Genomic DNA, 25,734 nt, shown 5'->3' with positions numbered 1-25,734 from the left:
TAGCTGAAAAACGCAAGGCCAAAATGAGCAGCCCTGGGCTCTGTGGATCAGAGACACTTGGGAGAATTCTGAAATAAAATAAGCCTCCTTATTCTTATCACCAGACCATAGAGAGATTTGAAAAGCTACTTTTATAATCAAAACTATGAATTTAATAACAACCGTGTAACAATGAGCCTGTAGACGCTGCTGTTTTTGAACTTGTTTTTAAATTTCTCTACTGCAACTCTACCAAATTTGGTGCAACAGAAATAAAGCACAACAAATGCTCCATCCATTTTAGTCGGGTGGTTTAGGCTGCTACTTCAGTGAGTCAAAAAAACATGGCACTGATTGTGTTTTCAAAGCGGATTTGACCTGGTAGTGGGCTAACAGGGGTTAAAATTCATGACTAGAAAGAGACTTACACTGATGAAATCCACAGACAGGTAAAGCGCATAACATTGATTGTCTCATTACTGTGCATGTTCTGCTGGGAAACCTCAGGTCCTGGCATTCATGTTGATGTTTTGATGACATGAAACCACCCACCTAAACGTTGTTGAAGGCCAAGTACATCCCCCCAGGCAATAGTACACCCTGATATCAGTCAGCTTTCCCAACAGGACCCCCCACACTGCAAAAAGTGCTCAGGAAAGACTCAAAAAACATGATCAAGAGTCTAATTGGCCTCCAATCTGATTAAGCATCCTGCAGATCTGCTACCAGACATGTCGGAGCTGTTTTGGTGACATGAGGTGAACTCACACAATATTAGGCAGGGGATTTTATTGTTGTGGATGACTTGTCTAAATATAGTGTAAACCAAAAATATTGTCTGTTTTCTGTCAACATAGATACAATTCAATATAATGTGTGCACAAAAAGTATGCTTAAATGAATGCATTTATTAGGGGTAAATAAATCATAATGGACTATGTCTCTCTTATAATAAAACTCAAACTAAAATCCCGAAAAGGCTACTCTAACACAACTCCTGCTGTCTCAGGAGCCATTTTGATCAGAACCAGCCAACTTTTGCCTGCATAAATATAAGATAATGAATGTAGAAATTATTAATATTTCTTACTTTTTTAGTTGGATTCATTCCGGTTAATTTAGAGCTGATGAGCCTTGTACAAAAATGATACCTTTACTATCACTTTCATTATAAAACAATAAATTTTTAAGTTCCTCACATAACATTGTCAAATCACCAAGTACCAGGGATGTGTAGCTGAAGGTAATGGGAAATTCCTTCCTACAAAACCCTTAACATATTAATAAATAAGCATTGGGATTTTTTTCCCCTCAAGCTAATGGATAAATGTGCAAATTGGCAAACAATCAGAAGGGAAGGATGCAGGAGGCAGAGAAAGGTAGAGGATCTGTACTTTACACCCTTGTCCCCCCCCTCCTTCCCCATCATAGACCTGAGCTTTAAAACAGCAGCTGGATGCCATCTGCAAGTTTATGCCCTACTGTCCATCAGTGTTGTGGTTTGCGCTCTGATATAATGCTCAGTAAAACTTTAACAAGCCTGCAGTGCTGCGGAGGACGTCCAGCATTAAACAGATTACTTCTTGATCCGTGAAGAACAGGACCTTGAAATTAGCATGCGGTTGCCATGGTGACGGTGTAACGCTAAAAAGCTCTGCTGAACTAACGGGCATTTAGAAAGTTTGTTTTTTTAAGTGGGGACTCTGTGTCGTGGTGTTTTTTTCTTAATATAAAAATTATAGATAAAAGGACCCAAGGACTCTGGGAGATGGGCTTCCTGTAAACATCCGCGGAGACGCTTACTGCCTCATAACGGACCGAGGTTTACAGCGGGGGACTTTACTGGCAGTTAAAAGTTAGCGAAGGACAACAGAGCAAACACTGCTAGCATCGTTAACCCACCTGTCTGCACGGTTAAATATGGAGAATACCAAGCACACTGTTTTTAGAAGACAGTGCAGGACTTTCTTCTCATAAGGTAACGTGAATCCCACCGAAATCTTTCCTACTTGAGCTGCTACATAAAGGTCTGCTTGATAAATCAGTGTTGTGCTAACGTTAGATTAGCTAGCTCACTTGTTTCAAAGCCAAACTTTGTTTGTCGATGTAGCTTCAGCTGTCACAACGTTTTACAGAAGTTATTGGCCATTGTTTGTTAAATATCATGCTAAAGCAAACTAAATATAATGCAGCATAATGTGTAGAAGAGATACAAAATCAAAGTTTGAATGAAATACGACCCACTTTTCACATTATGGATCTATCTGAGTATTCCATCTCAAATCATCAAAATGCTCGACCATTTTGGATTTGCATTGAACTTCTTCTCAAAATTACACAGAATATTTCAGGCTTTTATCTTTTATTGTTTCTGACGTATTTTCAAAACAAAAAAACATCCTCTAAGTGGATTGACTGGCAGTAAAAAAAAAGAAATTAACTTATTTAGTTAAGTACTTGATATATCAAGAAAAAAATTGCAAATATCTTTATATATAATCATATTTTATGCAATGAAAATTTCAGGCAAATCAGAGTTGGTTGAGCAAAACATTTGATAAAACTTTCATGATTCAAAATGGAATGACCCATAGATATATGCTGCACACATTTTGCAATAATATTTGCAATTTCAAAAATATGTTTTCAAAGTAATTGAACCCAGTTGTTCCTATGATGTGATTTACATGGGTTATGGCAAGTGAAGTCCATATTGCCCCAAATTTATCTCCAGACTCTCAAATGTAGAATAATGGACTGTTTACATCTTACATGCTTTTTGTCATGTTTTCAGGTGCCACAGTGAAAGCACATCTCTGAGAAGATGGGGAAAAATAAAAATATTAGTGGGCGTCTAAATCGCTCTTCCACATGCAAGACAAAAAAGTCGGGCTCACAGATCCAATGCTACACAGACCCAACTCCTCCACATAATCCAGCCGACGGTGGCGTCCCTTCCTGTCCTCCAGAGCCCCCCATCACCAGCCAAGATCAGACGCGCTTGCCAGACAGAGTGTACCTGCTGGCTTCAGTCATCTTCCAGAATTGCCACCGGGAGAAGCCTGCTGCGCGCCGGTTGGTGAATTATGGCAAAGAGAGAGGGCTCAAGCTGCCTGAGGTCAAAAATCAGAAGATGCAACAAGCAGGTTATGAGCTGGCCTTCAAAACACTGAAATGTAAGTTTGGGAGAAACTGGTAGTCTGGCCTTATTTTGATCTATTGAACCTTCATTCATTATTTCTCTTCATTCTATTCTTTCTTGCTTTGGTTTCCTTCACAACCTTGACATGTACAGTATATTTCGACAGCCTTATACAAGACAAGCAGCGTCTGGTCAAATCTGGTCCTTGACCACTTGTCCTCCCAACAGTAAACATTTTCCTTTTTTAACTGATTTTTGCCCTTTCACAATTCTACTAAAAGTGCAAATCCAAGGCTCAGGTGGGTCTTAATAAACATGATTTTCTAATGTGATTATAGTCAATGACACAATGAATGTTTTAAAAAAATGAAAGCATTATTTTTTTGAACATATGACCATAAATAATAAGCTAACATTTATATTTTAAGTCTTTCAGTGCAATGCAAAGCATAAATTGTTTTATATGATCAATTACTGGTTGAAATAGTACAAACATAAGCTGCTGTAAGCCTGCCACTGAGGACAGAATGAAATCTGTCCTTGGATACAATATTAAAACTGCTCGCTTTTTAAATCCATTTTATTGTTAAAAGGAATAAAAAAAATACAACGCATTGGGTTGCATCTCCACAGTGGCAGTAAAACTTTGTTTGCTCCTGGTTTAACAGTGATGAAAACACCCGCCTGCAGAATAAGCTGATTGCTAACCCTTTTTTAATTCTCTCGTGTTCTGTGTTTTGGGTGAGTTTGGGTGAGTTTGGAATGGGGACATCAGAAAAAGGTGTTCAGCAACTCCTATTTTGATTCATTTCAGGTACTTTAAATTGCAAGTAAAACCCGTTTGATCCCCGGCAAAGCAAACCATTTAAAATTAGAATGAATAGCTCTGGGGGACTTAATTGACAGATAGAATTGGATATAGATAGATTGATGAAGGGCAAGTGGAAGAGAAAAAAAATGCTTGAATGACCAGTGGGAATTCTGTGTGATGCTGCAAATCAATTTGGGCCATAATCTGTTTTCTGGGATTAGGGTGGGGTCTGGGTGACCGAAATCACAGGGGTGTGTAATCACCATGGTGATAATGCAGGGGAGGCGAGCCGACTGCCAGTGGAGGAAGCCAGCTGGAATCGATTTAACGTGTTCTCGGTGGATGGAGAGGTCAGGTAGCAGGAACACCCTTGTAGCCATGAATGATTTTGCTCTTTCTCACTATCCGCCCGCTGAACCTGGATAAGCCCCAGACCTACATGTCCCACAGTTAATGCAGATCAGCTCAGAAATATCCATCATCACGAGCTCCAGCACCTCGTTGGAGTTTTACAGCTGTCGGTTGTAGTGCTTACATTAGCAGGTGAAACCGAGCAGATTGATGAGGACAATAAGAGAGAATTTTAATGCCAGAATAATCTTTATTCCCTTTCCTTTCTCTGAGAGGCTGTATGTCCTCACTGAGAAATATGCTTTTCCTGTACGAACATTAAAACAAGTTAATCTGGACAAGAGCATGAACTTGATCACTGCTTAGGAAAAATGACCTACTTGAACTGAGAACTATTGCAGAGCTTCATTTCTTTTTAAAGTGAATCCCGTTTTTGTTCGGGGCTTATTTCAAAGACAAATATTCCCCTGTCTTATCAGTACTATCTTAGTATATTTCTTTTCTGCGGTTTCTATCCCCTGTGCTGTACATTTCTGGAATCCGGTTGAGCAATTTCAGCTTGACAGTACAGATAACTTAAAGAAAGGAGGAGTTGAAAAGCCACAACTGTGAAGTTTCTAGGACAAGAAGGAGATTCATCCACCGGGTTCTTTAGTTTTACCATTTTTGATTTGAGCCACGGTTTCAAGAAATAAGACCTGTTTTATGACATCAAAGTTAACCTGTGCAATTTTATTTATTTATGTTGCAGAGATGCGATTGGTCACATATGGATTTTAGTCACATGCTGGCATCTTTCTCACATTTGCTGTGTGGTGAAATTGGGTGTAGATGAAATGACAAAGCCTGGAAGCCAATCTTTCCTCTTCTTCCTCCTACGACCAGGCCGACTTCTGGTGCAGAAATTGATTTGCTAGTGACATGCTGGCGGTGACGCACACCAGACACGTCATTTGTGCACTGCCTTCCGATGACTGATCCAAAATTGAGCTGAGGTCAGTTGCTAACCTAAAGAAGAAATGCTTCACCAGCGAAAAACAGGCAGAGTGAAATGCCAATGAGCACTGGTATTGATCTTGTGATTATAACTCTCATGTGCCCCCCCCCAAAAAAAAAAAGTTGCTCAGTGTGTCAGTGGCTGGGGACACAGACCTGTCTGTTGCAGAAATTGTCACTCAGTTAAAATATAGAATTGATTCTGGTGATAATGTTTACTCTTTAGATTTAACATTTCACTAACTTAATATCACCAAAATGACAAATAAAACAGGTAAGTCTATTTTCCTTCTCTTTTTGCTTCACCTTCTCCTACATATCTTTCTTTTTCTTTTTTGTCTTGTGGGCTTTTCTATATCTGTGACCTCTTTTTTCTCTGTAAAGCACTGTTCAAATCTGAGCGACTATCTGCGAGACCTAGAGGCAGATTATGTTGTCAAGGTTACTTTTCTTGTTGATTGGTGTTCATATTGCTAGAGCTATATGCTGATGTTATGTTTTGCAAAGTCTTTTTGTGTGTGTCTTTACTGGTAAAAATTTAGTTGACCTTGTCGCCAGCCATAAAGCCCCCCTCTTTTTCACTCCTCTTTTCTTGGTTTTCTATTCTTTCTACTGGCTACTCCTCTGAGTATTTCTGTCTCACTGTCCAGATGGGCTGCCAGACTGTCAAATAACTGAGGCTGCTGTTCTCCATGTGCAACAAGAAAGGTTCTTTGGACCGGTTTGTGTTTGGCTGGACTTTTAGCATGAAAGAGAGAAAGATGGTCTTTTTTTTTTGTCCTTGACCACAATCAGAGCAGCTACCACCAGTATACCTCAGCAAATATTAAATTGTGCAGGTGCACAATTTTTAAGATACATTGGACATTTAGTCCAAAGGTGAATGTATAACTTATGGCAAGCACCTTTTTTTGGCTGGTCGCCTGTTAGATTAATGTGCATTTAGGAGCAGTGATGCAGAACATTGTGAGACAAAGACCTGGCTGAAGAGAGAAGGTGACTGCATTCAGATCTGGTCCTTGCACCAAGGATTTGTTTGACAAAAGTCACCATCAGTCACTGCTTATTGTGTAATACTTAGATGGAAGCCACAAAGCACACAACCTCAGGCCTGCAATGAATAGTGCCTTCAGCTGATGGGAGACACATGTTTTGTTCATCACTTCAAGCGACTGTTGCATGTCAATGTCAGATTTAACAAATTCTGCACCCCCCCTTAGGTAAAACCCGGCACTGCTGTGTAAAGACTGTAAGTGATTTATAGCTGAAATGTCTCTGTGTTTCATTCTGTGTGATTTATAGCATGTGGAAGACTATGACCTCTACAGACCCAACCGTCATGGCCCCCTCTGGGGCCTGTTTTGCAGTGTGCACCGTGTGGTTATCTCGTAAGGGCTTATCTTTAAGACCTTCTGCAGTAATGGCTACAATTGTAACCCTTATTGATCTACATCAACTATAAATTAGACCACTGCTGCTGTTGTATGCCAGTGTTTCCTCAATTAAAGATAAGCTCTATCATTTGAAGACATTTGTGTATACGCCAGTGTATGTGTGTGCATGTGGATGTATCTGCATACAGACTTGTGCATTTTCCTTGCCCTACACGCTGTAGGGGTGCCCAGTGTGCATTTGGCTGAGACCCAGAGTGCAGCATGATTTGTGATGATGTGATAAGTTAGCAGCAGTGTCTGTGGTTTCCATGGTGTCTCTGTGGATGGGCTCTGGGATTACCTCTTACTTGCAGCCTTAGAAGTGTGTCTGTCAAGAAGAGGAATTAACCAAGAGGGCAACCACACTGGCAACAAACACACTGCACATACATATTCATTTCAGAACTGTGGTTTCACACTTGCTTCTCATTTTCACCTTTTACTTACTCCTCTGCAGTAACATAGAGGTGGTTTCCAATCTCATTAGACACGCATCCACATTAGAGAAATGATCCTTTTTCCCATTTAGAGTGTGTGGTGAGCAAACACTCTACCTGCAGAGTAACTTTGGAAGCAACTGTTCCTTAATCCGAGCATGATAGACTGGATAATGTTACTGTCTCGCCTTTACTGCATATTGAAAAGGAGAGCCCACAGTTCACAGATAGGAAAGGATAAGTCCGTTAGTTCATATGTATATTGCAAGAGAATATATCCTGTTGGTTCGTGTGACAGTTGCTGCTTTTATGATATGACAGTCAGGGTGTGGAGGTAAGAAAAAAACACCATGAACCATGATATCTGATAGGCAGCTCTCATCTTTTAATACTTTATAGTTATATTTTTTAGACTACTGTTGTGATTTGATAAAGAATGTCAACTAAAGTTGCATCGGATAACCTGGTAAGAAATGAAATACAAAAAAAACTTACCAGATGTTTAATCTAGTCTGATTTTTGTAAGTCATGTTATTGTACAATATACAAGAGTAAAATAAGAACATCATGTCCCTCCATTAGACACCACTGCATCATTTTCAAAATAGAACAGCGCTGAATAGAATAAAGAAGATACCAAGAGTAATAATAATCCATTTTGCTCTGGTGTGAAAAACATGCATGCCTGTAGTATTTAATTTCGCTGATCATGTTTAGATGTATTGTGTTTGTGACTTCAGATGTCATTAATGTCATCAGTCCTTCGACTTTGCACACCCGCTCACCACAGACACAATAAATGAAAAGAAAAGAGGCAAATGAAGAATCAGATTAGGCCTAATTACGCACCAAATAAGCTTTTAATCACGGGAAATTAAATCCCCGATCTAATTTAATTATCTTTTTAAATTAAATCACCATCATTTGGGGGTGCCTCAAGGAGCCTCTTTTGCTTCTTTCACTCTTTTTTCCTTGACATGTTTTCATCATTAGATATGGGCTTGTCCTTCGTAGCATATATTTTACCAGTTAATGGATAGGAGCAATTTCTTGTGCCTTTATCTCCTGCTCTAAATGAGTCGGGGATTGGTTTCCAGGGATAATTAGACGTTGATAGAAAAGATGCACTAATATGCATCATCATTGCTCGCGCACATAATTAATGATTGAAAATCCCCCTTATTACATTTCCATCCTTCTAACTAACCTTGTTTTACTTTGTTTCTGCCCAGATCAAGAACTGCTGGAGGACATCATGATTGACAGCTGCTTTTATCTCACTCAGCCAGTGGTGAGTTAGTTCCATTGTTAATACAGCATTTGTTTACGAGAGGTAAACATGTTCAGTCCCTTGGTGTATATCAACAGAGATGCACGTTACTTCTAACATGCTGCCAAATATTAACATTCTTTTGTTTCTGAGAAAGGCTAGACTTGCATTTTGAAGTGTACCATGCCATCCCTGTGTGTGTAGTTTTCCTACACACGCTCCAATATTAATGTCTTGCTGTCTCTACTCCACATACTCTTTGTTCTGTTCTCTAGACTTCTAATCAGTAACAGTGATACTGATTTATTATACTGATGCATTCCTTTGATCAACTCCTAAAGCACCTTGTTTCCTTTATATTCCCTACCCTAATCAATGACAATCGCTCCCTTTGGAATACTATATATATAAAATTCACAATTTGGCAGAGCACATCTGGGTGTATATTTTCCTTTATTACCATTCTCAAGCAAAACACCCCATTAATTCGTGATGAAATCAAAATGCTGTAACAGCCCAGGGATGGGGGGTTTGCATGTGGCATGTGAGCGTATTCTGCACAGGGGCTGTCTTGCGTCTGTCCTGGAACCAGTGTGCTGAGTGTTATTATTATGCCATGTAGTCGTAAAAGAATGATTCCCAGCACAGCCGTGAACCTGCATCCATTACACCGCAGAAGAACACCCTGCTACTTAAATGAAGAGGTATCCTTTGGGGGAGATTGGCATGTACTTTTGCCCTACTTTTAGCATTCCACATAAAAAAAAGCTGCAGAAAGAGGAAGATTGCTTAAGCTGTTTCTCTAACATTTTGGATGGTGATAAAGCATGCACAGAATACAGAGCCACTGTGTGTCTACTGAGCTGGCAGAGGAAAAGAGTAATGAAAGCTAGTGAAAGTGTAAACACAAAACAGCTGTACAGATTGTGGACAACCACTGTCTACTTCACTGAGCCCCTAAACATATACAGACACATTAATACACATGGAGAAAATATATATATGTGTGTGTGTTTGTGGTGCGGTCCCCACAGACACACAGATGTATACTTGCACTGTAGCCACATGAAATACAGCCTTGGGTGAAATGAATGGCTCTCCTAAGGTGTTGGTGGCAGGTCGTTACTCTGCATCCCTCTGGCTAGACAATAAAGCCCAGACACAATGAGACAGTCTTTAGAACTCACTCTCACCTTCTTTTACACTGCTGGCATCTATAAAGTTCAACCTTGATAGAGAGGAGAAAGAGGTGAAGGAGAGAGAATAGGCTGAGGGTACATGAGGGTATTGGGAGAAAAAAGTAGGGTGAAAAATGAAGCTATAGATAGACTTTGAGCTTGAAGCACATTTGATCACAATAGAAAGGGAGAATGAAGCCTAAATCTCAAGGAGGGTGGAAATAGCCTGAGAGATGATATAAAATCTAGCGAGGCAAACACATTAGGTAGAAAGCACATTTAACATGGCACTGGCTCAGTCTCCGTGTAAAATGAGCCATATGAGACTTTAATCACAGTTAACTTACAAACGTAAGTCCAGAATATTAAACATTGAGTTTGGTCTGTTTAATTTAAAAACTCAACTCAATTTCAACTGACAGTTATTAATGTGGTACATATTAATGCTTTGTACTACAACTGCTTAAGCTATAAAACTCAACAGACTGTTTCACGACACCCGGCTAAATTTAATCATTGGTTAACAGGCATTTTAACTTAAATTTTGGAATTCTTATGTAAGAGTCCAGGATTAGAGCTGGAGAAACAGAGCTGGCATGTTTACTGTAGGCCAGTTTCCCACCATGGGACACTGTTGCCAGGCAACTTAATGACTGGGAATTTTCCCACACCCAAGAGTTTAACCTTGGTAAAGGGCAAGTGGAAGTTGAGGTGGTGAGGGAGGACGAGAGCCGAAAAGTGGAGTGCCACAACCTGTTTCAGAAATTGACCTTTCCAAAAATGAAATTTAAAGCCTCTGGAATGAATAATAAGTGATGGCTGATTTCTTAGATGCAGCATAAGCCCTTGTAGCGTTCTCGCCTCTCTGCCCATTAACCCAGTAGTGAGGATGTGGCAAGCTGTTGCTGTCATGGAACACCATCTGCCACTAATATGGCTGGTGCCCTCCCACCCTCAGGGAGAGGAAGGTGCAGTTTGGGACAGAAAGAGAGGCATATACCTGGGAAGAAAGAGAGAGAGGGGACAGAGAGTTGCAGGGAGAGGGATAATTGTGGTGGTATGGTAGAGACATAACTCAGGCTTCCACCTAGATTTAATCAAGTGGTAGAGGTGGGGTCATGGCAGGACATCCTTGAAGTACTTTGTGTGTGTCAATTTCTACAAATTAGATACAATTTAGATTCCAAATCAATCCAGATAAATAGTATCACTGCACAGTGCCCTTCATTAGGCAGCCATGGCAGAGCTACCTCAAAATCACCAAATGCCATGTTGTGCTGTCTTGTTCTAGATATGCAACATATGCTGACCTTTGAGGCATAACCATTCAACAGATGCAAGCGTGTTTCTCAGCTGTGTTAACAAGATGAGAAATTTATCTGTCACGCATGCAGAGCGCTATTCTTGCTGCTGCTTTTTCGTTGTTCTGTTGTTAAAATGGAAGTCACCAATTAACTGTACCTTTTGCTCTTCTGCTCTAGCCCAGTGATCAAATGAGTCTGGTTGCTGTCATGCTCTGTGACTTCCAAGACAGGAAGTTCCTCCCATGGGAATGCCAGTGGGAGGAGGAGATCATACAAGAAGTTAGAGATGTGGAGAAGTACCTTTTCAGGTAGGGAAAGAAAAATGTCAAGGAGTGCATGAAAAATAAAGAAGAAAGAACCCACTCGCACAACTGGGAGTGGAATTGGAAAAGCAAATACAAATCAAGGAATTTGATAGCCTTGGTATAAAAGTTTTTTTTTCTTTTGTTTTTGTGTTATACGTAGGTTTAAAACCAAGCTGGCAGCCTCTCTGGCTCGCTGCAGGATCAAACGTGGTCTCTTGTCCATTGAGTGTATTCTGCCAGAGAGTGTGAAAAAGATGCAGGAGAGATCAAAAAGCCTTCCACTTTATGCATGGGTCAACACGCTGAAGAGCAGGTGAGCTGAGCACACACAAATCGTACAGAGAGTACATACTCAAAGCTGGACATAAACACGGGAATGCACTGTAAGCATACACAGAATGTGTGCAAGCATCCAGACTCACATACCCTTACACACAGACCTTTAACTTTGGGTGCTGCCCAATGTTTTATGGGCCAGGTGCCCAGCTGACATCCAATTAAAAAACCAGACAATGTGTGTGTATATATACGTGTGTATGTGTGTGTGCCAATGTGTGTTCTTGCACGCGCCTGACAGGCTGATTCAGTTAGGTGTAAATCCTGCTGCTGTAGACAGATTCAATCAGCAACACCCCTCGACCAGCTCTGGGACTGTAAAGGTCACCTGTTGGGACAAATGGTGTGTGTGTGTGGGTGTGTGTCTATCTTAATGGCTTTTATAGCACATATTACTATTAAAGTCTTTTAAAAGGCCACACAGCAATTCTACAAGCTATTATTATCTATGATGACAGTCTTCCTCTTTCTCCCACCCCTGACCTTCTTCCCTGATCCCTCCTCTTGGGTTTCCACTAATCTGCTCTCTTCTCTGCGCCTCTGCTTTGCTTCCAGTCTTGATGAGGTTCAGAGTGTGTTGAAGAGTGGGGGCTTCTCGCAGGTGAAATCGATTGGACAGTTGGAGGGCCAGACCTTCTGCCAGGATCCCCACTGTGGGGATAGCCTAGTATTCCCCGCTCAGCTGAAAGCTCAACTGTACTCCACCAAACTGCTTCGTGACCACAAACTGATCATCCAGGTACAAGCTGTGCAGAGACGAAAGGTTTCTGGCAAGAGCAGCCTCCCCTCTGTAGACTTTAACAAGGCTCTGGAAATCTGTTCAGCCGCATCAATCCATTCTGATATTTATGATTTCACTTTGGTAATGGACTTGCTCAAATTGATTATTAGACTGAGATCCCTTATGCCAACTCAGATTAGTTTGCCCAGATACAAATATTTCACATCACTTCCACTCATATGGCCATGCTTCACTTTGGGCCATAAAGAATTATCCTGTTTGGGAGGAGGGGACAGTTTAATCATTTAATTTCTCCTCCGTAAAAGTCAAGCTGCCATACAAACTATAAGCGGCACACAGCACCACAACGCAATTAAATCAGATTTTGCGGCCAAATTCAATCAAATATTCAACACTACTGCCTAATTAATCATCTCTCCTCTTCCCTTTTAAAATGTCCTTGTTTTTGTTCTCCTCCCGTATCTTAGTTTATGTTCCATCAGTTCCTAGTGATGCTGCTAACCTGAATGGATGAGTTTAAGGTTGAAGTCTTTCTACCAGTCTAATGCCTTTTACTTAATGTGCCTGTAGGATAAGTCATGCAGCCTGGGCCCAAATGCAGTGTGCTCCCTGTTACCAGAGGACGGAGATGTACTCATGGTGGGCAGCTTCTCTGGCCTCACTGTCTCCCACACTGCCTCCCTAATTGCTGAGAAACATAAATCCAACAGCAACAACCAGCCTACCGTCTACATTTGTGTCAGCGATTGTACGGATGCTCAGAGGGCGGAGCTAGAGCTCGCCGTCTCCGCCACGGGCTGCAGGAGTAAGCACAAAATGGATGTGTTGCCAGTTTTTGTTTGTTTTTGTTTTGTAGACAAAAGAGGAGATAAACAGAAAGAGATGGAAGCAGAGAAAACGCCTGTCTGTTAAATGCCACAGTCTTATAATGACATCAGGCTGTCATTTTTGTTCTTTGCCTTTTATTGGAATGAAAGTAAGATGGGGAAGCTGGATATTACGTGTTGCGCTCAGCATACTGATGCATTAATTATTAATTCATATGTTGACAGGCTTTTGTGTGCTAACTAATTATAACAAAGATTCTGGTAGTTGTTGTAGTTGCTGTCAGCAAATGATCAGGGGACTCCAAAATGTAGCCAGTGCGCTTTAAACCTGACTGCTGAGATTTGAGGCTTTATGTAAATAATATTTTCTGATGCCACTTCAGCTAGTCATTAGAATACCAATTTTGGGTAAGGGGCAAAGTTTACATTTTCGTAATTGCAAAAGATGCCTTCAGGCAGGGAATTTTTCTCCAAAGAAATACTGTGGGACATGGTGAATACAATCTGAGCAGTGAGAGAATGTGTGTTGCCGGTTAAGCTGGCTATCATTATTCTGTGTGTGCGTGCTGCCTAGATGTAAAGCTGATACTGGAGGTTTTCCAGTCGTTGGACGGTGGCGACAAGCGGCTTCAAAAGGTGCGCGTTATCCTGTTGACACCCAAGTGTTCTGTGTCTGCAGTCAGCAACCCAGTCGAGTTCATACTGCAAGAAAATGGAGGTAGCGATCTGTGCACTACAGCAGAGCCATAAACTGGTGATGTAGTTTGAAATGCACATTGTGACATAGCTTACAGTACACCATGTTACACCATACTGACACAGCAGGGTGTAGTGTAGGTACATTCTGTTGACTCGTGTACAAAAATGGGGATGTTGTGCGTCCATATTGCACGACAAAGCTTTGTGTTTGTAGCAGGCTTAAAAGCAGTCGTAAATAATTCAATATTTTGGGTATTTAAACTTTAAATATAAAATAAAACATTTTCAAATTAAATCAATCACTTAATTACTTCTATTTATAAATGATAAAGTTAAAAACATTGCCATGGATACTAATTTCTATTTCCATCTTTGTGAGTGTCATTTATATTACAGTTGTTTGTACACCCTTCTAAAGCACAATTAATTAAACTGATATCCTGCTCTTCTGCTTTGTTTTGTCAGACACAAACCTGCTGCAGGACCTATCCCAAGGCTCCATAGCCCAGAGCAAACTGGAATCTCTGGTAGCGCTGCAGAGGAAGGATATTGATCATGCATTGAAGTGTGAGCGTACAACCACCTGCTCTCATGTAGACGTGCACACACACAGTCAGACAGATGCACCAAATGATCTCAGTCTCATGCGTGCAGCCTCCCTCACCTCTCTGACACACTGAAGCTTACACTTCCTAATTATCTAATCTCATATGCCATTAGACTGAAGCCCGTGATGTTCCTTGGAGATCGCCTGAGTCTTAATTAGGAATGCTAATGTTGCTCTGTGCCGGTCAGCCACAGTCTTCTGCAGCTTTCCTTGCATATTTTAAGCAAGTGATTAGTGATTGTGCTTTGTATTGTTTACATACTGTAGAAATAAACATAGTCGAAGGGCATGCTATCATATTTGAGCGTATTTTTTGCAGATCTTACAGTTCTATTCCGAAGTCAATGACTCTATGCTCATTTGCTGTTTTCACTGTTAATAAGCATCCATGAGATACACTTTTGAGCATCAGTCTGTATTGTATTATACAGCGCTCTTCTGTCTGTGTCTCGTCTGTCTTATTTACATCAAGCAGGTCACGTTTGTCGTCTATATTGAAGAACACCAGCTTCTCTAATGACACAGCCATTGATCAATCCTTGTAATGGTGGATATGTATTGAGTGCCACGGCTGAACTGAGTCGATGGTCTCATTTCAGTGCCTCCATGAAGGCGCATGTATGGACGAATACTCACACAGACATACACACACACATCTGTTGTGGAGCAGCACACCCACACCAGGACACCAGAATAACAAACGTTTTGGTCTCATGGATTAATTTTCTCATCTTCTTGTCTCAGTTTCCCTTCCTCACAAGTGATACTCCTCATTTGTTTGGAGCTGCGTTGCCACATCTCAGTAGGTTTTATTTGTTTTCAGCCGGGTGTTAATTGTTTCTGTCTGGCTATAATTAGTGAGCGAGAAAGAAATCAAAGCTCAAATGAGGGAAGTCGGACTGCCAGCAGCCTAAAAAATCTACAAGCCAGCGGCATTTAAATAAAATGAGCAATGTACACGCATAAACAGTATGGAGAAATTAATATTCAAGAGCCCATTTCTTCTTCAAAGGGGGTGCCTGATGAAGAGGATGACTCAGTTTGAATAATCAAATTTAATCATCATAAAAGGAATGAAGAAACATGCGTGTTTTGTGTTTAGTCCCCAAGGTGTTGGCAGTAGTATATTCTACCTGTTCGTCATACCCGGAGGAGAATATGGAGGTAGTGAGCAGAGCCCTGCAGCAAGCCAAAGCCTGCTCACACCAGGAGGGGGAAGCAAAACAAGCAAACTTCAGGTCAGCTGCGGTTTCTTTACCCCGGTGTACTTTCCACATCTGTCTCCCTCATTGTTTCTTTCTTTGTTTGCTTTGCTGTCTGTCGGTTAGCTTTTCCAGGTTTTTGTCCATCTTACTTCAGACTTCAGGCTTCTGTCAGTGCCTTAGCACACCTCAGGCAGAAGCTGCAGGGAGACTCAGTGAAAATATAATCAAAGGTGCCATTTTATTTCTCTGAATGCTGTGTAAAGGCCCAAGAAAAAAAGCTTTTCAAATGTATTACCCTTCTCTTTTTTCACTCCTTTTCTCTTGGTGTTTGTGGGGTTAAGAACTTAAGTCTTGTTGAAGTTTACAGTTCCTGTAGACTTAATGTCTCAAGACTGACTCATCTCTACGGCACCCTGGCCTGGTGTGCTGACAATGCCTCGGGCTAGCATAAATAAAACACGAATGGTATTATTGGTATGGATCAACCTGACTTTACGTAAACACCTGGTGGTTGTGTGCATCTCACGGCTAAAACAATTGATCTTTTTTGTCAATCTACAAAAAGTGAGTATGCAGAAATACAACAATTTAGGTATTTCACTAGCTGTGTCACTTATTGTGTTATTATATGGTTTAATCATAATCGGTATTAGCAACACTAATTCATTGTGTGTTGTGCATTTTCTTACTTTAATGTACTTTATATGAAGTTGTAGCAGTCACAGTTGTGTATGTTTTGTCCAGGCTTAGCCCTTCCCCTTTCAGCTGTTCTGACCATGCAGAGGCTGCAGAGACAACAGACCCCTTCTTCATACTGGAGCCTTCAAAGAAAAGCAATGGCTGCTTTCTTGCTGTTCTTCGCAGAGAGGTAAGCATCGCATCAGCAGAAACCTCACAAGCAACGCCATGGCTAAGAGATTTAAACTTTGATATCCTCACCCCCAAAATGGCACTATATTGCTTATCCTGATGTTAGACTGATCTACTGCAGGAAATCTGTGGTCACTGTGATTTAATATTTTATTAAGTATAATTGTGACCACAAGAAATGGAGAGCGTTGAAGTGGACATGTAGGTGAATTACCAAGCACTAATTTTACTAAGATTTACTCACCCTATTGGCCTGTAATTGTTGCCTCAAAACACTCCAAAATAAGGAATTTGTCTCCTGAAATGCAAAGTCAGCACCTTTTCTATTTAATTTTTAGGATCTGCATCAAAGGATTCTCAAACTTACTACTCAGATATCTGGGTTGTATTCAAGGTCAGAGATCTGGATGATCTCTCCAATAACAAAAATATTTAATTACCTCACTTATACCTTTTAAGTAACTTACATTCAAGCTCACGACTATCAAGGTAGTCAAACTACATCTGCACCTGGTTGGAGAAATGTCATAGTTTGTCTGCAGTCAGTTACATTATTGCGACTCCTAAAGTCACGATTGCACCATAAATGTGACATCCCTTGTGACTAGACCAGAAAAAAGCCAAGGGAGAGACAGCTCAGATGGTTAGTTCATATTTATTTCTGAGTCAGACTCATCCTTACATTTACAGTAGTAATAGTAGAATGAGACACATTCTGCACTTAGGTGCTGATAGCAAATTCTCTGGTGTAACGTTAGTGTGCGAGCTCAGCAGCAACTACATTTAACACTTTCTCAAGCAGATAACGTTTCCATGAGAACAATGTCAACGACAGAAAACCACATTCAACTGGGGACAGGATGCCTCTGAATAATCCCCAGCTGCAATTCCATTGTATTGCATTCATGACACGAAGTATGAGCTGGGGCCAGATTGACTTGCCATTCTGTCTGGATGCTGAACGAGCTCCGGACTTAAATAAACCTTAGTCTACATTATAGTTGTTGAATAGTGTCTGTGGTAGCTAAGCTAACCCTGGCATAGCATGCAGTTCACTGCTGCTGCTTTTAGGCAGTGCAGCCAAAGAGATAAGTAGGTCCAAATTTAGCTCATTTAACATCTGGCCCTGGCAAGCAGTCTGGTCTCAAATGAGAGAAAAGTTTCATCATTAGTCCTGGACCTGTCCATGGGCTTTGCCAATGTGATACCAGGGTGTCATTTGGCTGACTGTTGTAAATTTGCCTGGCAGTTTCTTCAGTCTTCAAAGTGCTTTGCAATGAGAAGATATATGTCAGCGGGATTTCTTACTTTGTTTCACAGACTGAATACACTGGAGTGAAACACTGGATGATCTGCTTTTTGTGTCTGAGAAACTCTCTTGTTCTTGTTCCCCTGAGTCCTGAAACACCACCATGCTATTGGTTCTGTCATGGATACACACAACACAGTTAAAGTGAAATAGATTTAATTGCCAAACCTTTTAAGTGTGAGATTTGTGATGAAGAAGGTATACTGCACTGCCTGCTATCTGTCAGAAACAAGCAACCACTGGGAAACCGAAGCATGAACCCTTTGAATTATTGTATTGTTTATACAGAAGAGGGAGGGTACACAGGGAACCAACTACTACTACCTACTACAGTTGAGATCAGGTGAAAATGAGCGTCGCAGTCTGTGGCAGGTACTTGGTCAAACCCTTAAGAAAGAAAAAAGAAGTGGTGGGAGGAAGTCCGGCTGCTGGACAAAATGAGAATGTCGGGTCACAGATGTAGGAGTCCCTCACAGGTTTAAGTAGCAACCAGGCAGAAAGTGTGAGATGTAGGTGGAGCAGGTGGTGGGATGAGTGTGAATAAATACAGAAATAGGGGAAAGAAGCAGAAGATAAAGCACTTTGTCTGGGTCAGCTTTAGAAACATTAGAGGTAAGTCAGAATGAGATTAGGGGATGAGAGGAGTGAGAGAGACTGAAGCCAGCTTCAGAGCCTGCATTAGAATTAAGCGTTGGTCTTGGTTTTTGTAGCTCAACGGAGAAAACAAGTAGGAGAAACTGGATGCAGTTTACTTTTTGTGTGACTATGTCTGCGGAGGAGTTTATGAATTATTCTTCAAAATATGACACTGTGGAAGTCTCTGAAGAAATGTGGGTTTATTGTGGCAATTTCAGTCATATCAGGGTTTGAGAGGAGCTTCCTGATGATTTTCTGACTCTTTTATGAACACTGGTAATTGGGAAGCTCTCCGACTCTATTGTGTTTTCTAGTCACAGGCTTTCATTGCTTAATGAAGTCTCTCCTCAGTCTTTTATTTCAGCCAACTTCACTGTCCAATCCTTTCATCTTCCTCTTTTTTGCCTGTTTCCCTCCTCTGCCTCTATTATTTTTGTAGGTGGTTGTTAAGAGAGACACTAGACTGTTACTGCCCAGCTCTATCTGGCTCTAGGTGCAGTTTGTTGCAGTGGATCTGCAGGGTTTGTAAAGGTGCAGCATCAATTATTTGCGATGTCTTCCCCACTTTCCTCATAATCCACAACATAGCCACGTTTATGACATACTCCCTCACATTATGAAATCTGCTCTTATGCTTTTGATGCCGGTGCGGGGTTATTAAGCCATCGTACCCCCACCGGGTGTGACGGAGCTCTCTCGTACTGTAGTGTCTGTTTCTCTCTGGCCATCCATCATGTTTTATACCTCCACAGATAGGAATGAAAAGATAATCAAACTGCTGTAATGGTGCCTCAAACAGGTTTTTTTTCTCCCTACCTCCAATAAACTCAGCTAATCAAAAGTTATTGTGGCACTCTGAAAAGCCCATAAAAATAGCAATTATATAAGTGTTTGAATGCTGTCTGGCTTATATTGGCTGTCATTGCAGCGCCCAGTCAAGTTCTTTATGAGCGTTCCATACAGGAACAGCTGGGGACAATAAAGACATTCAACTGATGTGTTTCTGGCCTAATTTCCAGACGAAGCAGAGCACATCACAGGTGGACTTTCCGCTAAAAGAACACTATTCCTAAGGAATGAATTTGGACAGTAATGATAGGAAATTCAGAATAGTGCATGTTTCACTTTAGCATTGCTTTCTTCTTTGTTTAGAGTGAGTTTCATACATTTGAATGCAGCTGCCAAAGAAGATTGGACAAAATGATTTTGGACGTAAGCATTGCAAAAAACAAACAGGAAAAAAAATAAAGGGTTCATCTCCAGGAAACGCTGTGGCAGCTAAGTTTGGCAGAATGTCGGCGGAAATGAGCGATTTACAGAGTATGGCATAGTTGCTTAGTGGAGATGGAGGAGAAGTGAGATTTACAGGGGTGAGGGGGAAGAAAGGGAGGCGAGGGAGAGTGTCTGTTGAATAATTCAGCGCCCCCTGTCTGTATGAGTTAGCATCAATGAAGTTCAGTGCGTCTACCGTCACTGCATTACAGAGGTGCTTCTAAAACGTGTTTACCTGAGTGCACAGTGTGTTTCAACGCACTCAGGTAAACGCATGCGAAATGCTCACATGTGCACTTTCAAGCTCCATGTATGCACACACATGTGTATAGAGAATTACAGATTTGCATTTGAAGTGCAAGTGAAAACTTATAAAACAAAATACATGTAAAACCTCACATAGGCTTCATGTCCCCGTAGTGTACACTGTGCTTGTGAATAATTCAGGCATGGAGGGGAGCAGTGGGCTGCTGTGTGTGCTGCTGAGACAGCAGGTGACCCTGCAGCCAGCAGCAAGGACATGGTGGCTCTCTCCTCTCCTCTCCTCTCCTCTCCTCTCCTCTCCTCTCCTCTCCTCTCCTCTCCTCTCCTCTCCTCTCCTCTCCTCTCCTCTCCTCTCTTTAGTTTTTAGGTCTATGTTTGTTTGTAATGTCTGCTTGTACCTGGAAGTGTAGCTGTATCCTTCATTATACAAGATGCTTCGTTTTAATACATTTCATTGTAAAATGCTTTAGGTTGTATCTTAGGAAATAAACATTGTTTTGTTTGTTTTCAACAGCCTAAATCAGAAGTCAAAGAGGCACCAGAGGAAGTCATTGCCAGGGCAAATGCAAAGGGAATACTGGACAAGATCCGTTCCAACCCCCTACCCAGAAAAGAGCAGCATGGACATACAAACAGGATGAAAAAAGCAGCCCATACTCGCACCTCTCAGCCCAGCCTCTCTGCTCGTATTCACCCCAAAAACCAGCAGACCAAGGGCAGTAGCAGTGCTACTTTGTGGGGGCAACAAGAACTTACTAACACGCAGTCATCACAAGGTGAGTTTGATCACCACGGTTATACATGTTATTTCAGTTGTATGTAGTCACAGGCGCAACCGGTTGATTAGTTTAAGATTTTGGTAAACACGCTCCTTATCTTTTTTTGCACTGAGTTAACATTGCAGAGAATATTAAAGATTAATACCCCTCTCCACAGTGTCCATTAAATATGAAGCTAAAGACAGCTAACTTGGCACATAAAGTAGAACTGGGCGATACACCTTGCCTTGTATTTGCCAAAGGTAAAGAAATCTAACAACTAGCACTTCTAAGGCTCATTGATTTCTATATTAAACACATACAGAACTGGACTTCTGTTCACAGTAGGGGAGCTGGATTAGCTGTTTCCTACTGTTTCTAGTGCTAAGCTTGTACTAAGCTAAGCTAACTGGCGGCTGACGGTAGCTTAATATTTTAACAGATGATGAGAAACGGCAAAGAATAAAGTTTAGCTTCAACAGAGGTAGTTCAGCATGCAGTTTCTATTTTTTTTTATTACAGTGCTTTCTAAACTTAAGTCCAAAAATCCAGTCCTCCTTCTCTGACTTCATTGTTTTTGTGCTTCAGGAAAAACAAAAACACCGGCCTTGCAAGCCTTAAAGAGCACAGTGTCGAGCTCCATCTCTTACTCCAAACAAGACTACTCCAGCTCCTCCTGCTCCAGACCAGAAAACAGCGCACCCTCTGAAAGCATCGCCCCCGTAGTCAATACTACAACTACCATCACACCCACTCTGCATCCTGCCTCTCCTCCAGCAACCTGTGCGACCCCAGCTGTTCGTCCCCGTAGAGCTCAGAAGGAGGTGCTGAAGCCCATGGTCCTCGTGCTGCCTTCCGTTCACTTCCCCAACGTCTTCCCACCTCGGCAGCCCTTTCGAACAGGATTCAGCCCCAGCTTCAACTACAACAGGTGGAAGCCACCAGCTCAGCTTGTATCCTCCTCTCGCTCAAGTGCTGATCTCTCCAAGAGTGCTATCGGCAAATCCCATTATCTGTTTTGACCCCACAAACTTTAACTCATCTATTACAGAAGTGTTAACTTTTGCTTCAAATGCTGAATTAAAGTCAGCGGTGTCTACATCGGACATCAAAATGTGTCCGGTCATCAAAATGTGTCCGGTCATATTCAAGTTACACAGAGCGTGTCAGTGCCCTGTTGAATGCCATCATGATAATGTCTTTGTGTGCCATAAAGAACAACCTTGCCACAGTCAGAATCAAGTCAAGCTGTATATTTTTATAGAGCTGGTCCAATGTCATTTTGATGTCGCTACACGATGAGTAGCTTAAATGGTAAATGCTTTTATCCAAAGCACTTTACATGATATGTCACATTCACACACACTGATGGCAGAAGCTGCTATGCGAGGCACTAACCACAACCCACCAGGAGCAATTAGGGGTTAGGTGTCTTGCTCAGGGACACCTTGACATGAGCTCGACGTCCCGAGGCTCGAACCGGCGACCTTCCAGTTACAAGACGCCACTCTACCCACTGAGCCATACTGCCCCTTCTTCTACCAGGGTTCCACAGACCTGAAAAATTAAAGGACATACTCAAGAAGCTGCTCTTTTTTCCTTTTGGTAATGCATTTATTGTCACAACAGATTACATTTACACATTGTGGAGATGGGTGACGAACAGAAATGAAATGATTTATAGCATCTCTCGTCTGTTTTGAGTGTTTTCCATTTAGATCAAACTGCATTCAAAGAGTTCATATGGAGTGCAGGTGGCGGCCCCGAGCCATTGGAGTGTTGTAAAAAGTTTTTGACAGCAGTGACAGTGACTTTCTTTAATTTTTTTTTTACTGCTCTATGTGCATATCTGTGTGTTTATATTTTGTTTGTGAGTGGGAGTATACTGGCTGGGTTTACTGAGGAAGAGAAAGTAAAGTTAATCCTTAGTGTATGGCACAGATTTGATCTTTTCCATGTCATCTGAGCACGACGAACACTACCGTGCACTGTTGTTCATACAGCCACAGGTGCTTCACAATGTGCCTTAGTCAAAGCCTGGATTTGGAATTTCTTGCTTCAACATAAATCTTGGATATCTGCATAAAGATTCCTGAGGAATTTGTAAAGTTTGAACAGAAGCAATGCGACATTCTTGACCTTTTAAAGTCATTTTTCTACAATATATGCAAAAAATTACAATCTTAACTCATTTAAAACTTCAAAATACATTAAAAACTGTTTCACTTTCTTTTTACTGCTCTACCCGCTAAAGAAAGGAACTGACTGACAATCCTTAATTGTATTTTAGAAAAAAGGGGTCAAGAGTTCTAGATAGGCAGGGGTTAGGACTAGGCCAGATGTTTTTGTGCCAGTGTTAATTCAGACATGATCAAGTGGAGATGACTTGTGCTGACAGCATCTATTTTTTGTGTGTTCACCTGTCTTCTTATCGAGACCCTTAACTCATCAACAAAAAACGTACCCCATCAAGAAAACATGCAAAATCAAACCTCACTTCTGTTCCATTTTCTGTCACCAACATCTCACGTTTCCCTCATATCCACAGGATTTGTGCCCTAAATTATTTCTTCCTACATACAATCATTTACATACACTTCATTTTTACAATCACTTAAACCTTCAATAAGGGAGATGTTAAGTTTTTGTCTTTTTCACGTCTGTCGCACATTGAAGGGACTGAAACATTTTTATGCCATTGGGTGGGCAGCTGCAGACTGTTGACTGTCTGTCTGCTCTTGGTTGCTTTTCTCATTCACCTGTCAAATTCCAATGACAGCAGGACAACACCTTTATTTGTCCTGGAAGGCTGCTGTAGCTCATCCAGTCCAGGAGTTCAGAAGGGGACAGAGATGGCAAGAAAAAAGAGTAAACTGATGAGTGACTCCGTAACCAGTCTATCAATAGAAATTAGATTTTTTTTTCTTCTTCTGCATAATCCTGTGTCCTGTCTGTAGAGTACGTGATCAAATAATCCATCTATCTCAGAAATCCACATACTGGAGGTCGGTTCCACTCGGACAAAGCAGCGTTCAAAGGTCAAAGTTCAACCTGTGACACCAGTTTTTTCCAATCCTTCACACAAAACAGGTGAGCGTTCTTGTTTTTTTTTTTCTTCTTTTTATCATCAGGCATACTTGAGGGTTGCTCTTCTTTCCATTATCTGCAGTGACGTTTGTTATACTGTATGTACATCATTGGTTACCATGGCTGGTACTGATTAAGTGTTGTGGCGATAGTGTGAGTGGCTTCCAGGTTGGGGAGGGGTCGTGGAGGTGCAGTGGTCAGTGGGTGACGGTCATTGCTGAGGGAGTTCTGACGGCTGTTTCTTGGTTTTCAGAGTGTCTATGAGAGACTGGACGCCGCGTTTCACACTGGTGGTCACCCGCCGGGTCACTGAGTCCGCAGAGGGCGAGGTGGAAGAGCCAGCGCGCTGGGAGGGCGGCCGGGCTACCAGACACTTCTGGTACCGGAGCTGAGGAAGAAGAGGACAGAGTTATGTGAGTCACTATAAGAATGTTTAAGTCATGGTTAGAAACCAGCCAAAGATCTGTCTAGTGTGTCAGTAGGCTCTCTCTTTCCTTGTCTACATCTACACTGAATACAAAAACCACAAATGTCTATATATACACACGTGGACAAAATTGTTGGTACCCCTCAGTTAAAGAAGGAAAAACCCACAATTCTCACTGAAATAACTTGAAACTCACAAAAGTAACAATAAATAAAAATTTATTGAAAATTAAATAATCAAAATCAGCCATCACTTTTGAATTGTTGATTAACATAATTATTTTAAAAAACAAACTAATGAAATAGGGCTGGACAAAAATGATGGTACCCATAACTTAATATTTTGTTGCACAACCTTTAGAGGCAATCACTGCAATTAAACGATTTCTGTATTTGTCAATGAGCGTTCTGCAGCTGTCAACAGGTATTTTGGCCCACTCCTCATGAGCAAACAGCTCCAGTTGTCTCAGGTTTGATGGGTGTCTTCTCCAAATGGCATGTTTCAGCTCCTTCCACATATGTTCAATGGGATTCAGATCTGGGCTCATAGAAGGCCACTTTAGAATAGTCCAACGCTTTTCTCTCAGCCATTCTTGGGTGTTTTTGGCTGTGTGTTTTGGATCGTTGTCCTGTTGGAAGACCCATGACCTGCGACTGAGACCAAGCTTTCTGACACTAGGCAGCACATTTCTCTCCAGAATGCCTTGATAGTCTTCAGATTTCATCGTACCTTGCACACTTTCAAGACACCCTGTGCCAGATGCAGCAAAGCAGCCCCAAAACATTACTGAGCCTCCTCCATGTTTCACCGTAGGGACAGTGTTCTTTTCTTCGTATGCTTGGTTTTTGAGTCTATGAACATAGAGTTGATGTGCCTTACCAAAAAGCTCCAGTTTGGTCTCATCTGTCCAAAGGACATTCTCCCAGAAGCTTTGTGGCTTGTCAACATGCATTTTTGCAAATTCCAGTCTCGCTTTTTTATGAGTTTTTTTCAGCAGTGGTGTCCTCCTTGGTCGTCTCCCATGAAGTCCACTTTGGCTCAAACAACGACGAATGGTGCCATCTGACACTGATGTACCTTGGCCTTGGAGTTCACCTTTAATTTCTTTGGAGGTTGCTCTGGGCTCTTTGGATACAATTCCAACGATCCGTCTCTTCAATTTGTCATCAATTTTCCTCTTGCGGCCACGTCCAGGGAGGTTGGCTACTGTCCCGTGGGTCTTGAACTTCTGAATAATATGAGCCACTGTTGTCACAGGAACTTCAAGCTGTTTAGAGATGGTCTTATAGCCTTTACCTTTAAGATGTTTGTCTATAATTTTTTTTGGATGTCCTGGGACAATTCTCTACTTCGCTTTCTGTTGTCCATGTTCAGTGTGGTACACACCTTTTCACCAAACAGCAGGGTGACTACTTGTCTCCCTTTAAATAGGCAGACTGACTGATTATGAGTTTGGAAACACCTGTGATGTCAATTAAATGACACACCT

At 41.4% G+C, this 25,734-nt stretch overlaps 2 protein-coding genes across 2 annotated transcripts in view; one reads left to right on the top strand and one right to left on the bottom strand.

Annotated features, from left to right (window-relative positions):
* The first annotated feature begins 1,195 nt into the window (after positions 1-1,195).
* LOC110967300 (putative methyltransferase NSUN7) lies at positions 1,196-22,419 on the top strand. The gene is made up of 13 exons (XM_022216861.2): positions 1,196-1,957; positions 2,774-3,155; positions 8,382-8,440; positions 11,079-11,209; positions 11,367-11,519; positions 12,098-12,281; positions 12,855-13,089; positions 13,686-13,829; positions 14,276-14,377; positions 15,520-15,655; positions 16,367-16,490; positions 20,488-20,749; positions 21,320-22,419. Exons 2-13 carry the CDS (start codon positions 2,804-2,806, stop codon positions 21,751-21,753), a joined length of 2,316 nt encoding a protein of 771 aa, XP_022072553.2. The 5' UTR covers positions 1,196-1,957; positions 2,774-2,803; the 3' UTR covers positions 21,754-22,419.
* The window catches only part of LOC110967296 (amyloid beta precursor protein binding family B member 2), a 44,276-nt gene continuing 40,863 nt past the window's right edge, over positions 22,322-25,734 (bottom strand). The window contains exon 14 of the mRNA XM_022216856.2: positions 22,322-24,206. Within this exon, the coding sequence (XP_022072548.1) occupies positions 24,030-24,206 (177 nt within the window). The 3' untranslated portion in view covers positions 22,322-24,029. The remainder of the gene's footprint in view (positions 24,207-25,734) is intronic.

The sequence above is a fragment of the Acanthochromis polyacanthus genome, chromosome 10, assembly GCF_021347895.1.
Source record: "Acanthochromis polyacanthus isolate Apoly-LR-REF ecotype Palm Island chromosome 10, KAUST_Apoly_ChrSc, whole genome shotgun sequence".
In the NCBI taxonomy this organism is placed as follows: Eukaryota; Metazoa; Chordata; class Actinopteri; family Pomacentridae; genus Acanthochromis; species Acanthochromis polyacanthus.
The sequence above is the reverse complement of the archived record's forward strand: the minus strand, read 5'-3'. Positions and strand labels throughout refer to the sequence as shown.